The 16682-nt window shown below is 44.2% G+C and overlaps 1 protein-coding gene across 3 annotated transcripts in view; it reads right to left on the bottom strand.

Moving 5' to 3' along the window:
• The window catches only part of NAV2 (neuron navigator 2), a 306190-nt gene extending 292936 nt beyond the window's left edge, over positions 1-13254 (bottom strand). For all 3 annotated transcript variants that reach the window (XM_015286245.4, XM_015286247.4, XM_015286248.4), the window contains exons 1-2: positions 13143-13254; positions 11155-11770 (exon numbers count right to left, since the gene is read on the bottom strand). In XM_015286245.4, the coding sequence (XP_015141731.1) occupies positions 11155-11229 (75 nt within the window). In that variant the 5' untranslated portion in view covers positions 11230-11770; positions 13143-13254. The remainder of the gene's footprint in view (positions 1-11154; positions 11771-13142) is intronic.
• Between the last annotated feature and the right edge of the window lie 3428 nt (positions 13255-16682).

Raw genomic sequence — 16682 nt, 5'->3', positions numbered from 1 at the left:
GTGCAAAACAGCATCCCTCTCTAAGGAATGTGATGGAAATCTGAATGTTTCTGATAGAAAAACGTTGCAGTGTTTTGTGGTTGAAAAATCACAGGATTCTTCATGTTATTCTGTGCCTCAGTCCTCACCTCCAAGTTCTTAACAGCAAGCAACTGTACTGCTGGAAAACGTCCATCTTTGGAAACACAGCCCTGGAAAAGCCTGGCATTCTCTGGCAAATCATCTTCTTCTTTGCAGAGGAGCAAGTCTTCAGCAAGCATGTGGCCAAAGCCCTGCACATTGCTCTCCTCAGTGTTATCTCTGCATACTGTAGGATCTTACACTGGGTGTGGAGTTGCAAGGGTACTTCAAGTACAAGTCCAGAAGGAATATGGTGCATTATAAAGCCCCTTATTCAAGGCCCAAAATGAAAAGAAAATATCATTTTTCTTTAGAGTGTAACAACGTAATCACCAGAACTTAAACCAACAGGTGTTCAGTGGATCACATACTGAAACTCAGGGTAGAAAAGGCAAAGCCTGACTCTCACACAGGAGCTACAAGTACTCAGGGAAATAACACTGGCCTTACCATGAGTACTAGCAGCCTCCAGTAACATACAAGAATACAAGCTCAGTTGTGAAAAGACTACAAACTCCTTCCATCCACAGAAAGTCAACTACTGAAGCAATTAGTCATCTTCTTCCTTTCTTTTCCACCAGTTGCTGTGCTTCATTTCTCAGCCCTGGGTGGACTGCTGGTGCAATACAGTGTGAGCACAGCTCACCTTCCTCATGCAGATAACTGGAAACAGCACACCCAGAAACTGCAGCTCTGGGCCAAGTTTCTTGCTCCTCATTTCTCAACAGAAAAGGAAGGATCGCAGAGTATCGCTATCACAAAAACAACAGTGGATCTTTACGGACAGAAAGACCGTGGCAAAAATCATCACCGTGTGTCGATGGCACAAGTGTGCTGGGTGCCTTTCCACAGAGAGATGAGGGAGTCCTCATCCCAGACATCATATGTTCTCTTTAGACATATAGAAGGGTGAAGGCTGTGGAATAAAACAGAATGCAGACACAAGCTGTTCAGCACCTGAACAGTTTTTCCTTCTCCTTGCATGAATACACTTTGAAATACAGCTCACAACCAAACGCTCAATGTAATAGTGAATAATTTCATCCTTTTTAATGAGACCCCTACCTCATTCCTCTGTGCAATGCATTTTCCTTTCTTTCTCCAGCTTTATTTGAGCACGTATCCCAGCACAGTTAGAACAACCTTTTACAAGACGTCAGCTTAGTATGGTTTTTGAAGTAGGCTCAAAACACGAGAGAGGAATGTGCAAAAGAAAGTCACGGCTGTCTTTTCTCAGCCACAATCCTGTTTCACGGCCCTTACATCCCTCCCATCTTTATCCCATATCCTTCCATCCTACTGAAAAGTTTCTGCATTTTCTCAGTTGGTTTTCTGGAGGTTTTCTGGATTAGAAAAATCTCCACTGCAGGAAAGTAAACACAACCCCTCTCTCACCTAACCAGTATGTCCCCAAAGTAATTGTCCCTCTGATTGCCCCAACAGTACATTAGCAGTTATGTATAGGGGACACACATATATATATCTCCCCCTACCACTGAAGCTTGCCTGCCTGAAATAGCAGATGATGCCCACTCAAGCAGCTTTTCTGCACTCAGATCCCTATCAATTGCAATGCAAATTCCCCATGGAGCACTAAAAGCAACAGGCCCAGAAAACATTTACAGCATAATTCAACATGGTTAATGAAGTCACCGTGACACAAACCAGAGAGAATACCCATTAAATGTGTCAGGCGTTAGCCACGTGAATAGAAATTAATATGTACACAGATATTATCTAACCCATGAAACTACAGGTTCTGCATTAACAAACAGTGCAAATGTCAAAACACTAAAAATCCCTAGGAATCCAGTAGGTAAAGAAGTTTAGAAGACAATTATGCACACAGCAGAAAAGCTATTAACTTTGTTTCATAAAAATTCTGGTGTGGAAATTCATTACAGATGACCTAGCAACTCACAGCTCAGTTCTTTTACATCCTAGATATTGCTTATCTTGCGGAGATACCCTGAGGTGCAATCTGCTCCAGCACCTTCAGAAAGGGAAAAAAAACACAGCTTCAGGTTACGTGTCATCAATAAAAGAAATACTATAGCAACTGAATGAAGTGTAATTACATGAAAGGTACCCGACTATGATAATACTATGCATCTCAACTTCCAATCATCAGTTTTACATTTCCTACACAATGCCTAAAAGATTAGCATCTAGCATTCTGTGCTTATCAGCATACGCTGGCAATTTCATGCAGTTTTGCCTACAAAAATAAGATTTCTGAACTATAGTCACCTTGCTTTTTCTTTTTTTACAAGTTCTTGCTATCTGTCATTAAAAAGAGTATATGAGGCATCTACTGACTGTAAAGTTTTTCTTCCTCACGGTAATTTCTTTTTCAATATGCTTCTATGTTCATACGATCATGTTTCAGCCACTATAATAGGAAGCTGCTATCAATGAAATTAACAACTTAATATTCTACTCCCACAACGTTATAAAATCCTACAGCACACTACCACTCATTACTCTTTTCCAAAAGCAATACCTAAATTACAGTGTGTAAAATGAATTGCATTAGCTCCTTAATTAGATATTCTTTTCCTAATAACAAAAAATTGGTATTTGATGCAGTGAAAGCACGCACAACACATTGATAATCACAGCCAACAATGTGAAAGGTTGCAAAGATGACTACTCGTCACTATGGAATCTGGGAAAGTAGCCAAGAAAAAAAAAACAACACATGGATATTAAGTTATCGCCAATAGTTATGAACAGTTGTTGGCTTCCAGAGTTCAATACGAGGCAGTGTGTCAGATGCTTGAGGTCTGCCTGATGAAAGCCTTTAATTCAAGGGGGTTTGTAGCTGTAGTAAGCTCACAGTTACATGGCACACATTGCAGCGCAATATGACTGACAACGTGCATAGACTGTAGACCCACAACTGTTAAGATCTTGGAGTCTACAATTTTATTTTGATTTATTTGTTGAAGAATCATAGAATCATAAAACCAGCCTATTAAACACAGTCATTTTATTTTACCTTTGACACTATCTGCAGAAAAGACACTACATTATTAAAAAAGTCTTCAGACAGTCATTAAACAGAAGTCAGACTGCTCTCATTATTTAAATGCCACCAAAAAATCCTAAGTAGGAACCCACGTTTTATTTATTGAAGAATAGATATGATGATAGAAGTCCCTGGAGGTGTTCAAAGAACATTTAGACGTTGTGTTGAAGGACATGGTTTAGAGAGAACTGTTGGTGACAGGTGGACAGCTGGACTGGATGATCTTGTAGGTCTTTTCCAACCTTAGCGATTCTATGATTCTAAGTCAGCTGTAATGATGTAAAAAACAATCTAGATTAATAATCTTAACTGGCAACAAAAGCTGCCACTACTCTTCATTACAGGAATTGACTTGAAGTAGAAAAATTTCAGCACACCATTTTCTCACAGAAGAAACTGCTATTCCAAACTCCCAGAAGAGCTAAGAAGAGACCTGCCTTTGTTAACCATTCTGTTAGCTTTAACCCTCCAACTTAAACCATGTTCCCCACAAAAAGAGAAAAATAAATTCTCTCTGCTTTGAACATTGCAAGTATGCTTACTGAAAAGGCTTACTATGGCAGCTGCAAGCTTAGTTGCTACTGTAGTTCATAGAAGGATGCATAAAACCTTTACAGTATTGCCCCTGCCCATCCGAAACCATGAAATAAATTAAAAGCTTACTTGAAAAAAACACCGAGTAAGAGAAATTAACCAGCATGTTTAATCAGTTTGTAGGTGCACCTTTTCAAAGAGGCTCAAAAAAATGTAGGACCAAAGCCATGATTATCAAGTAGTCATTCTGCACTTTGTATCCATCAGCTCTTACTTCACAAACATAGTCAAGATTCATCACGGTAAGGCAGAAGAAATAAAAGGGGATGGGGACCTTGGACTCACAGTGCCAGAAGGCCAGCCAGATTCACTGGACCTATCAGGAATTGGTATATTGCTCTTTAAATAGGTGCTCAGACGCACAGAAAACAATCAACAGCTACCACAATGAGCTGAAAATACATTATCCTCAGGTCAAATCAAGACAGAATAGTTACAGAAGACCACCAACAAGACATTGTGTTTAGGACATTTTTTGCCACAATATATACTAGCACACTTGGATTTTTTTTTTTGCTATCTTCACTCATACCCATCATTTGGAAACTCCAAGCTGCGTTCCGAAATGATTCCTATCCTGTGTTAGAAACAGAGAAGTCCAGTAGGCAGAAGTATTTTACATTATCTCAGGAGCTTTCCCACAGAAAGATACTGAGGGCCAGGAATGCCAGGAGAACCATGCAGATTTCTACTTGGTAGCTTTTTCCATCAACAGCGCTGCCTCCCCAGTTATAGGATCAACAGTCATGTAACTGTCAGGTATGCTCACCCTCATTTGGATTCCATTGTAACCACCTTCACTTCAGATTCAGCAACTGAACATGGATGATATTTGACCCTATGCCCCCAAAGTTTAGTGTTCCATCCTCTTCCCAAAGTCATCATCTATCTACAGAGTCTCCGTATTTGCACGCTTCCATCCAGCTTACTGTCTCAACACGCTGCACCACACTCAAAGCACATACAGAGTCTACACAAGGTGAAAAACGTCCCCTGTACCCAACTTTCATCCTCTGCCAGCTGATTATTATGTTTATGATTTGACTTTAAAGAGATGCATCCATGTATTTATTTTCTTACCTGATAAATATTTATGAAGATTTTGTTCCAGTCCTAACACATAAGTAGTATAACTTATCTTCCTTTTATTTAGTCAAGGAGAGGAGCTTAAAGGAAAAGGAGTTTAAAGACAAGCTACTCCTGCTGCTGAGCCTCAGCTCCCCAGGTCAGCACATTCAGTGAAACCATGCAGGTTTGAAAGGCAAATTCCAAGGGAAAAAGATTGTAATCACGGAAACCAGAAACTCCAGGACTAAAGCACCCAGGTCATGGCACAAACAGCTTTTCAGCACTATGACAGCACACGAAATTAACATGAGTTTCACAGCAACAGAGAGGAGTAGGTACCTAAACCCATCAATAATTAAACACGACTGCAAGAAAGATCCCTCCTGGTGCTTGCTGATGATTTTCTGCATTTAATGGCACATAAGCTGTCAGCCTAATTAACATTAAAGCACAGTTTCATGCAACTATCAGATAACCAATGCCACTTCCACTCATTCTAGCATTTTATATTGATTTTGATCAAGTCTTCAGCTCTGGCTGATGCAGAAAGAGCACAGCTCTTTCAAAAACTAAACTCACACTGGCTAGGCTTTTATGTTGTGGGCCAATGGAACAGAACGAAACAGAAGCCCAGTTCCTGCCAGTCTCCCAGTGAGTTTAACTACAATCCAGTTTCCCTTATCCAAAGCCTTGCAGTTTTGTGTTCTGGTCTGTAGCCTCTCATTCCTACTGTGCCCAAGGAAAGCTCACAAGTTGTGAATATCACAGCAGTAAGTCAAAGATATTTGAAAAATTAATTACTTTGACATAATACAGAGAAACCAATGAAGACAACAAGAGACATTTGAATTGAGGAAATTCAGAGAAATACACCCAAATAACACAGGCAATTCCATCTGCCTCGTTACATTTTTTGAGTACTCCTATCAGATGCACGTTGTTTATTCAAAATCCTCCAAGTTACTGAAGATCTGATAGTCACTGCTGTCATCACAACGAAGAACTGAAAGACTTCAGAAAATAAACAAACATGGTGCAAGCTAACTGCTTGCAGCACGTAGGTTTCTAGCTTGCCACCTATTTAAGAGGTTTTTCCATAACAAGCTTACCTCTTCTGTACTGATATCTCAACTTATTCTATTATCCAGCCTTGGAAGCTATTCCCCAGCCCCTCAGCTCCCTCGAGTACATCTTTTTAAGTGCACAACACTGAAAAAATAGCTACACAAGTCTGAGTACATATTTATTACCATCAACGTGTGATAGCCTCAAGAGACATCCACGCATCACATCCAGTTAGCACGAAGAGGAATCACAGTCTTCAGTACCACGCTATTTTTGCCTAATGCTGCAAGGACAGGCTCACGTGCAAGTCAGTTTGCTCCTTTCTAACAGATGAATGAGTTTGCTGTTAAGGAGAGAATAAAGCCCATTCTCTCACTGAATGTTACTGCTTTAGGAATGTCTCAGGAGCCTCTCCCCATCAAACTCAGGCTCCTAAAGCCAGGTCTGGTTCCCATCAGAAGCTGCAGCAGGCTGTTGAAGGAACAGAAGAAAAGTCTAGGCACGTGCACCAGATCAACCTCTCCTGTAGTGCATTATATATATCATTATCATCTACGATCATGCCTTGTCCTACCTCTGGGCTACCCTTCATTGTCAGAAAAAGAGAAAATACAAGTGAACTGTTCATGGGGAAAAGTGATGCAGGAAAAGAGGAGAAGAAAGAAAAAAGAGAAGGAGTTACAGATGTACTATTTCTTCCAGTTTTATTCTGCAAATAAAGAAAAAGGAAATTATAGCTTGATACAGAAAACATTAAGAGCAGTAAGATACTGCTTCACAATCAAATTTCAGATTGGAAGAATAAGTTAACATAGCTTAGTCTAGCAGTTTCCCACCAGTGACACCAAGGTAGACATAAGTAACCTCGAACAACCTGAGATAAAGGTATCATCAGCTTTCACCTGTAATGCAGCTGTTTTACTACTTGGTTGTATTGCTCTAGATATTCTTGTTAGCAATCCTTTGAAAATAATACATGAACTTAAATTCATTCACAGATAGACAGTGCTTCTCCAAGAGAACTACGTAGCTAGGAAACACGTCTCTCACACTTGCTAACAAAACTCCTTTGTCTGCACTGAAACATTTTAGAAAGCCGCAAACTGCATCACTAGGTATGTTTGAAGATGTAGATCCAGTACTACAGACAACACAAATTTAATCTCTTTGTTGAAGAATATACAATAGCTTTACTGCTACTCCACATTGCCACTACTACTTTTTCTTAAATATTTAAGAGTTGGTGCAATTTGCAAGCATAGGTGACCTTACAACACAGCTGCCCAACTAAACTATAACACATCAGAGAAAAAGACAAGTAAAGAGAAAACCCCAACACTTGGTGCATGGAAATAAACACTGATGAATACATGTCTGTCTCTCTAATGCCTCTCCCCTTCTGCAAGGCCCCTGAGGTAAGCTTAGCCCTGCAATAAGGCATTAAATTAGTAAATAAGTCAGTTTTATCACAGAGGTTATTTCCTCCACGCTCCTTCCCCCTCCTTTCCATTCCCTTTGCCTTTCTTACTGCTTCCTTCAGCAGGAATATCAAAATAGATAGCAGACCTCAGGGATATCAACCTTGCTTCCAGGCACAGACATCACAACAAGCAATATCTGACTGTCCAATATGAGGTTCCTGGCTATTTAGGGTTTGAAGAATATCGTGGCCCAGATTTTATTCTGTACAATTACTTCAAGGCCAGGGGCTATCCATTTGCATAATAATGAACATATTTCTAAAGGATCGTGCAGGAACCTACACACTAATGAGTTCTAGTGTATGTTATCTGAAAGTCACGCCTGCTTTATAAAGATACTTTAATTAAAAGCAACCTCTAAGGTTTACCTACTTGTATCTTTTAAATAACAGGCAATGACAGGCACCTGCTTTGTGCAATGGACAAACACACACAGCTCGTTTTTGCAGCACGGACTGACTTGAAGAAATTCAGCAGTTCACGTTGGACTGCTCACACATGGAAGGGCTTCGGGAGTCAGGGCTTTCAAAAGGCACCCACACGGTCTAGAAGGGGATGCTACATTCTTGCAAAGCTGCTGCGCTGATACACCGATATTTTTCACTTCCTCAGAGCCTGGTATAAATTCTTCAGTGGGGTAAAGCTACTTTAACTTAACCAGCCTCACTCAAGCTGGGGAAATGAAGAGGTGTCTTGGTGAACACAGGATTTTGTTAGTTATTTATACCCTGTTCAACAACAACAACAAAAAAAACTAAGTCTTTCAATCAACCAAATGACTTAGAGAATTTAATCTAGCATTCCCAGGCAAAAAGAGGATGGAAGCATGCCAGTGCACCTAGCCTGAAACACTCCAACACATTCTTTGAAGCTAGATTTACTCTGATGTATGTGTCATTCAACACAACTTGACAGATATGAGAGAGCCTCTGCACATCAGGCAAAGTCATTATTTGAACTTCGTTATCTGCTCTCGAGGTATCTCTTTCTTATGATATCGCACAATTATCATCAACCAGAATACACTGGGACAGACTCCTTCAGCAATACCTGTCTGGAAAGAGTCTACTGAAAAAAACATAATGATAATAACCCAGCACACCTCCCTCACACAACCCATCCAGACGTACTCCATCTGGTTTTGGAGCCATGTATATGCATCTGGATAACAAGTTAGGTATGGGATTTACATGCTTCATTACAAGAAGACAGAGGCAAAAACCATCAATCTGCACAAGCACCAGCTAGACCTCCAAAAGCCACATATCAGCTTCCCCATGTACAGTAATGCAGGCTTGGGGAAAGTTCTGTACTGCTCTATTACAAGTTGAATGGGGTGCAGCATTGTAATTCTTACTAGAGCCAGAAAAGTTGTGCTGCTCGATGCCACGGTACCCTGAACATTAACGTTAGAGCCCTTCTGAAGTCTGCACAGAAAGCACGAAGAAATTGCTTCTCCTGATCTCAGCAGCATCCAACAGCCCAACTTCTAGTTCTCAGAGACCAGACAAAACAGGTAGCAAGGCTACATGCCACTATGCAATAAACACAATTACTAAATGTTATCTTGCTCTAATCAATAGAATATCATGTAGAAATCTAGCAATATGCTTACAAGAAAAAAAAAAAAGCAAAATGAAGCACTTTATTTCTATACCACAAATGCCAACCCAGCTCTGTGTTATTTCGCTTACATGAGGTATGCCAGATTCATCACTGGCTGGTATATATACACAGATTTCTTGGCACTTCAAAAATACTAAAGAAAGGTTGACTTAATACCCATAAAATATATCACCATAAAAGAAAGCGTTTGTCTGATTTAAAATGAGCTTGATCTCATTTCCTTCCAGCACAAGTCTTATTTTTCAGTACCAGAAGTGCCTGCCGGTGATTAACTCTGATGGCCCTGGATCACACACACACTTTTTCCAATCAGAAATCAAAGAACATGAAGCTTAAGAACATCACAGTTTATACCACTACTCAACTCCACAATAACAGCCAAGCTGCATCAACATTTTATTCCAAAAACATTTTTCCCAGTAAACATGAGTCTAAGCTAAGCTTTCCTCAGTAATATTTCCCTGGAAAATTCAATAGGAAATGAAATGTAATACTCTATTAAGACTTGTTTTGCAAACAGAAGTGAGAGAGAGATCACCCAAGCACGAAGAGTCATTAAAATGGATCTTACATATATCATTATAAATTTAATAATCTCCATGACGGCTAGAGTTCGAGTTAAAATGAATGTCAGCAAAGCATGACCAATTGATGTTATCCCAGCTGCCACCGAGCCTCACTTGGGGTTATATTATACTTTCAGAGGCCCCATACTACATGTGCACCAAATACCCAGAGCCAGGAGCAGATGGGAGATGTAGGCTTCTATCCCTATCAGCAAGGAGAGGCAGACATAATTGCGTATTAATCTTGATGCATCAGGACAATTATTGTATACTTCGGTGTCTCAGGTCCCAAATGTTTTTCCCACTGCACACAATACGCAGTACACAGTTGTATATTTAAGGAGGGGGGGAAAAATAGGAGCAGCTTTCTGAAATGAAATCAATAGAAGGATTTTATTTCAGCTCTTATTGATTTACTTTGGCCCCAAAACACTTCCCCGAAAAAGCAGAAGGAAGACCTTGTCAGCTTATCAGCTAATAGATTGTGCTTGGCACAACAGAAATACATTTTGGGCTTTGAGTTGGTTGTGCTTCTTAAATCTAAGGAACAGCTGCATTTTATCTCCTATCTGCAAGTTTTCCAGGCTGTTTTGATTTCTAACAGAGCAACAGAAAAACCACTTTCGTTCTGCAGTAGACTTGAAGAAGTTGTGACACACAGCTCCCCTCACCAATATTCGGCACCACCTCAAACAGCCAGTGGTCATTTCTGCTTCCAGCTCATTTCAAATGCAATAAAAATCACACACATCTATGCAAAAAGGAAGCTCTTCTTCCCACAGAGCCAAAAACGGGGGACTGGGTTTCTTTGTTTTTAAATCAACAAACACTCAGGGAAAACAACACAAATTATATATACAGTACAAGCATTTCAAGTGTAATTGTTTGCTTCACTCGTGCCAAGAAAACAACTTTGAAGTCTCAGCTGTTTGCAAGCCACATTCTTCCCAAGATGGCAACTTCACTTAGGTCAACTTAATACACATAGCCAATCAATTATCATTAAACAACACAATACCACTTCGACACACAAGGCTTCCACAAAGCCCTTGTGCAAAATAGGCTCTGCCAGCTGACATTACCTATGTTCCACCATGTGTTTTGTGTTGTTTCAAGTCAGAGTCACGTCTGGAAACTACACGAAAATGATAACGTTATCATCAGGACAACCAGGACACTGACAAGCATGCCACTTTTTCAGTGAATTTACTGGCCAGATCCCAAGAAAGCAATTTTTTAGCCTCTCTAGTGATATCAGCAAGAGGGAAAGCCACAACAAATCAATGATCTAACCAGACTTAGCAAAAGTCACTAGACCTCATTTCATTATAAGCCTCTCCATCAACAGCTATCCAACATTCTGGGGATTTCTCCCTTCCTTCACTCATGCTACAGCATTCCTTGCAATACGCTTCATACGCTGCAACGAGTCGGACAGGAAGACAACAATTTTGTGAAAATATCTAACAAGGAAAAGAGATCTGCAGCCGGCTGAGCATAGTTAGCAGCAACTCTAATTGACAGAGGAGTTACAAGAAGCTCTTCTGCCGCTCACGTCTCGTGCAGCAATTTAAGCAGAAGCCTTCTGCCTTTTGTCGCTTACCCTTTTTTGATCTTCCAGTCCATGTGTCACCGGCTTTCTCTTCTGATGCTGACTGGATTCAGAACCAGGTTCCATTTCCCAGCTACAAACACTCCTCCGGCCTCTCTCAGCTTTCTCTAAAAATCCATAGTACGAACAACAACAAAAACCTCAAAGTCATTTAAAAAAATAGCAAGAGAACTCCTTCAGACCTCAGCCATGTTTTTTATCATCCAAGTTCTCACTTGCCATCACTGCTCATTATACTAACAGGCAGCCAGTCTGTAAGCCTCTGCTCCCTATTTGAGTTCAGATGCAGAATCCCATTGCCGTGCCTTACAGAAGGATGACAGAGCTGAATCCAAACCCAGTACTTTGTGCCACATTATTGCTCCATCAGCAGCTGTTTCAGTGCGTTCCTGGCATGGATAATTTATATGTCAATAAAGGTGTAAATGTGCATTTAATCCACTGGGTTGATATTATCAGCATCCCTCTCTTGGGCCACCTTCCTCCCATAAATCAATGTAAACACTTCACAGCAATAATTGCCTTTTGCACATCTAGCAGGTGTTAATTACGTAGAATTGTCCAGGCACGCTTGTCATCATCTTCTTCTATGTATTCAAACAAACACCTAAAAGAGACGAGGACGAAAAGCATTTTTTACCAGCTTGAAAGAACACATAGCTACTGATACTCTTTGCCCACCACCAGCCCTCAGAACTGATACAGTAATTGTGCATTTTGTACACGTTACACTCTCCACCCAAACCTCTCCAGTCGCTTTGATTCCTGTTTAATGCCTTACCTTGCCTTTGGGGCTTCTTTTACAAAGACACCTGAGAGAGACAGACCTGTGAATCACTGCTGAGGCTATGCAGCCTGATGCCTGGAGGCCTCACAGAGTCGCTAAGGTCGGAACAGACCACTGCGGCCATCTAGGCCGACTGTCAGCCCATCCCCACCAAACCACGTGCCTGACTGCCACACTCCCACGTTTCTCTAAAGCACATCGCGCACGGACCCAAAAGCTCTGCCCTCCAGAATCGCCGTTCTGCCCCTACGGCCAAATTCAGCGCTGTGCTGAGGCCTCAAACCCAGATATCGTGTGCTACCTCCCAAAAGCCGGGGCACCAACACCCGGAGCCACAGGTCCCCAGCTCAGCCACCTTAAGCACCGCGCTGCACGGAGCAGGGAGACCAAGTTAGCAACACATCACGGCCCAGGGTAATCCCCGAGGCAGCACCGATACCAGTCGGTTTCCACACCGAAACACCACGAAAGGTACTTTTACTAAAATAGGTTCCATAGCGAAAAAAGCCGACGATAAAACCATTTTTTGGGGCTTCGGCTGAGTGTGGCATGAGCACGTGTTTAGCTACACGGGTCACACAACAAGCACCAAGAAACGCAACCCTAAGCAGCAGCACGATTTAGGAGAACCGTTCGCCCAGCAGCCGCTCAGGGACACGGAGCGCAGCAGAAAGGGGCGCCCGCAGGCAGTCGGCAACCTCCGACAGAGCTCCGGGACCGGTCGAGCAGCGACGGGAAAGGCTTCCGAGCGCTCGCAGCCACTCTGCGCGGCGCGGCACAACAGGTAGGGAGCGCGGCCGCACGCACTTCTCACGCCGTTCCCCGCCGCCAGCTCCGCGCGGCCGCTCCTCTCGCAGCGCCGGGCGGCGGGGAAGCGGCGCCCCGGGGCAGCGCTGTCCCCGCCTGCTCCCGCAGCGCAGCGACACGCGCCGCCTCAGCCCCGCCGGGACGCAGCCGCAGCCAGCGAGGACGGCGGCTCACGCGCGGAGCGAGCCGAGGAGCGGTGCCCCTCCCCGCCGCCCGGCGGCACCGGGAGCGGCGCCGTGCCGGAGCCCCGACGGGATGCTGCCCCCGGCCCCGCCGCGCCCCGCGCCCCCCCACGAGTATGTGCTGCTGGCGGGCACAGTCCCGTCCCGTCCCGTCCCTCCCCGCAGCCCCCCCAGGACAAACTTTAGCTCCTCTCCTCCGGTACCTGGGGCCGGGCGGGCGGTGCCGCGCCCGGGGCAGCGCAGGGCAGGGCGAGGCCGCCCGGCTCCGCCGCTCCGCGCTACCGCCGCCGCTACTCACTCTCCCGTTACCGGGACAACCGCCTCCCGCCCCCCCCACGCCTCGGCCCCGCCCCCCGCCGGCCACGTGGTGCCCCGAGGACCAATGGCGGGCGGGGGCCGCGGCCGCCCAAGGCGGTGAGGAGACGCGCGCCGGGCGGGAGGCGCTGCCCGGGCGGGTCGGGGTGCGGTCGCCGCGCTCCGCCCCGCCGCGAGGCGGCTCTGTCCCGGGGCGCCCCGCCCGGCCGCGTTACAGCGCCGCCCTGCGGCCGCAACGGGCGCTGAGGGGCCGCCCCCCGCGGGTGAGGGCGCTGAGCGACAGCGGCAGGTGCCCGGCGCGCGGCGGGTACGTCGGGCGATCTTGCCTCAAATTCCAGCGCCGGCGCACCTCGCTCTGGGAGAAATAAGGTCCTCACTCCACAACCCAGAGCTGAGGTCTCTGAGCCGTATCCTTACGCGCCCCTGCCCGGCGGCGTTCAGGACTCGCTAACGCGGGACTCCAGGAACGAACACCTGATCTCGGCGGCTTCTTTCACCTGAACACCGGAGCGCGGCACCTGCGAGCATCGCGGGGCGCCTCAACCTTCGGTACGTCCACTGAAAGGAAACGCTGAGGAGCAGCGCCGGCCTGCTCCCGTCGGCTCTCTGTCTCCTGAGCCACGCCGGTTGCTGTGGAAGAGCGCCGGGTCCCCCTGAGTTAAATGTAAATGCCGTAAATCGAAGACTGTCTTCTGTCACAAATTGCATACAATGCGCTGCTCGCCATAACCGTCTGAAAACGTGAGGGTTCCTATTTTCTGGCACTGCAAAATGTCACGGAAAGTTCGGTTACAAAACAGTGAAAGATGCCTAAAAATGCTGAATGTTACTCATATTCTTAAAGAACTACCATTTTAGAGTAAGTGAGAAATGAGTCTCACAGCTAGAAAACAAAACATGAAGAAATACATGCAACTCATCATCTAAAGAATTTAAATAATGCAAGTGAGATAATTCAGCTTTGATCTTCAGGCTGTAAAAGTCAACATTTCCCGAGGTGTTCTCACAGCCTTCGGGACACTCCTGAGTTCAGCTGTCTGTGGGTCAGCTTCAGGGTCTGGTGAAGCACTGCGCCGAAGCCAATGGCTGCAGCGGTAGGGGTACATTAGAAAGAGTTGTTGCTTTGGGGGATAGAATGCATCTTGCGAATCTATTTACTCCTATTATTAGGATCAACCTTGGACAGGTTAATTCTTAAAAGCTGAGAGATTTCCTCTTTGGCAGAAGTAAAAAGGGAAAGTTCTAATGCTAAATATAAAAGGCAGCTTTGAAAGAAAAGGGGCAGCAGCTCTTGAAGAGCTATGGCTGCCCTACCCTTGTTAGGACGTCTCCCGTCTCAGGGAAGAAGTAGTTATGTGGATGCCTTTCTCAGTGCTGATAAGGACAGCTGCTTATTTGGAATAATCTCTTGTAAAACCATGTCTCTACAGCAGTTCTTCAGAACCGAGAATGTGTTTTGCAGTGCCTTATATTTAGTATTTGAAGACAACCCTTGCGATCAAGTACTATATTGCTAGTGAGCACCTCTCTCGTTCCCAGCACTGTCCCTCTACTACCACGGAATACGCATCTCCTCAAAGTAGCAAATTTATCCATGGCTCGTGTCCGTGGACAGTCCACATCTATTGTCGTCACTCATTATTACAATCAAATCCATTGGCAATGGCTTGTACTGATTGCTGTTAGCCATTGCCTCCAGATTTACCATGGCTCCCATACTGCATACACAACCTGCTTGCTCCTTTAACCAGCACATACATTCTTTCAGGATATCAGAATTTCCTAGGAAGTAGCATCTTGCTAAGCTGTAATTCCATCAATAGTAATGGCACTGTTCTCAGCTAGCACTTATTGTGCATAAGGGCATCAAAACCTTATAAAACAGAGGTGGGAAGAAACAATTCGCACATGCTTAATCCTTGCTCTGGCAGGTAAGGCTGAAAGCAAACATCAGCTGTTCTTCTGTGTTCCCAAGCTCTTCCCTGAACATCTGCCACATGTGACATTCCTAAAATTCTCTCTGCTGTTACCGTCTCCTGGGCCTCTGAAGCCTGGCTTTGCTGCCTAATTGGAAACAAACCCTTTCTCAGGCTTTCAGAGGAAGTGGGATGTACAAACCTCGCACCGCGCCTCAGCCTGCCACTGCGTTGTCACGAGAGGGTTCATACTTGGCAGTAGGGGCATCGCTAACCATGGACGACCTCGCCATGCAAAGTGCTTATTAACTCCTATTCCCTGGAAAGGAAAGCCAGCCAGCTTAAGTCCATTGAAGACCTGGTATACCCCTCACGATTTCCAAGACAGAAATCTTTATTTTGGCTGAACGGGGTATCCTAAGAGCGTCTAGGGAGATCAACATCCAAACAACTTCTCCAGAGCACATTCTCTATCTCTTCTTTTATCTGAACTAAATCTGTCTTACAAGTTAGTCACCCAGCCCGTTACACTGCAAAAGGTTACAGACTGCACACAAACATGTTTAATGAAGCTGAATACTGCGAGCATAAGCAGCAAAATATTTTGTTTATTTAACATTTACGCACACACTCAAGTAAAAGCTCGTTAAGTTTGGTTGGCTAAGCTTGTTTTCAAAAGGGACCTAGAAGGCTGAAAAAAATAAATAAAATATGCATAACAACACAATCATTCATGTTAGCATTCTAGTTTAGTAAATGATTAATTTTCCTTTGAGGAAGAAGTGGTGTTAAAACAACTCCAGTCTAATATCTAGTACTAATATTACAGTCAACTAAAAACTCCGGATTGTATCAACACCATGTGTATGTAACACAGGAGAAACTTTAGAGCTTGAACTATAAAAGGAAATCTGAATAAAAACATGCTTATTTGAGTGTTTGAATACAGATTCAAGCTAGCTACCCTCCACTACTGACTTGCAATAGCTGCATAATAAGGAGGTCACCAGAGGTTTCTACCAGCGTTACATGACTGATCTAGAAGAGCAGGATAGTGGCACAACAGCAGCACAAAGGAATCACTCTGAAATAAATCGGCTGTGGTTGGAAAAGGTCATAGAAACTCCAAGAGGATGATGAAAGATGCAATATTGTTTTAAAAACCATGACTAGAAGCTCTGCTTTGGACAACTGGATCCTGGCCATCACAGATGTTTTAGCTGAGCTTTGAACACAGGTTTGGTGGTGGTGCGGGGGTCCACACTGACAGAGCTCTCTATCCTACTTGTCAATAAAGGTTGCAATAACAAAAAGCTTTGCCCAGCTGGGAGCCGTATGAGCAGCACTGGAGAGAAAACTGAAACCTTCTGCAGAAGGTCTGTCTTCTCACACTGGCTCAGAAGACAGGAAACTGATCCTTTCCTCTTGGGGACAATGAACGCCACTACAGGGAAGCCTGGTATGGCTTAAGAGGGCAATCATGAATGCCTGAGAAAAAAAACAACTTACTGC

Source organism: Gallus gallus, chromosome 5 (genome assembly GCF_016699485.2).
Source record: "Gallus gallus isolate bGalGal1 chromosome 5, bGalGal1.mat.broiler.GRCg7b, whole genome shotgun sequence".
NCBI lineage: Eukaryota > Metazoa > Chordata > Aves > Galliformes > Phasianidae > Gallus > Gallus gallus.
Note: the sequence above shows the minus strand (reverse complement) of the source record. Positions and strands in the feature narration are given on the sequence as shown.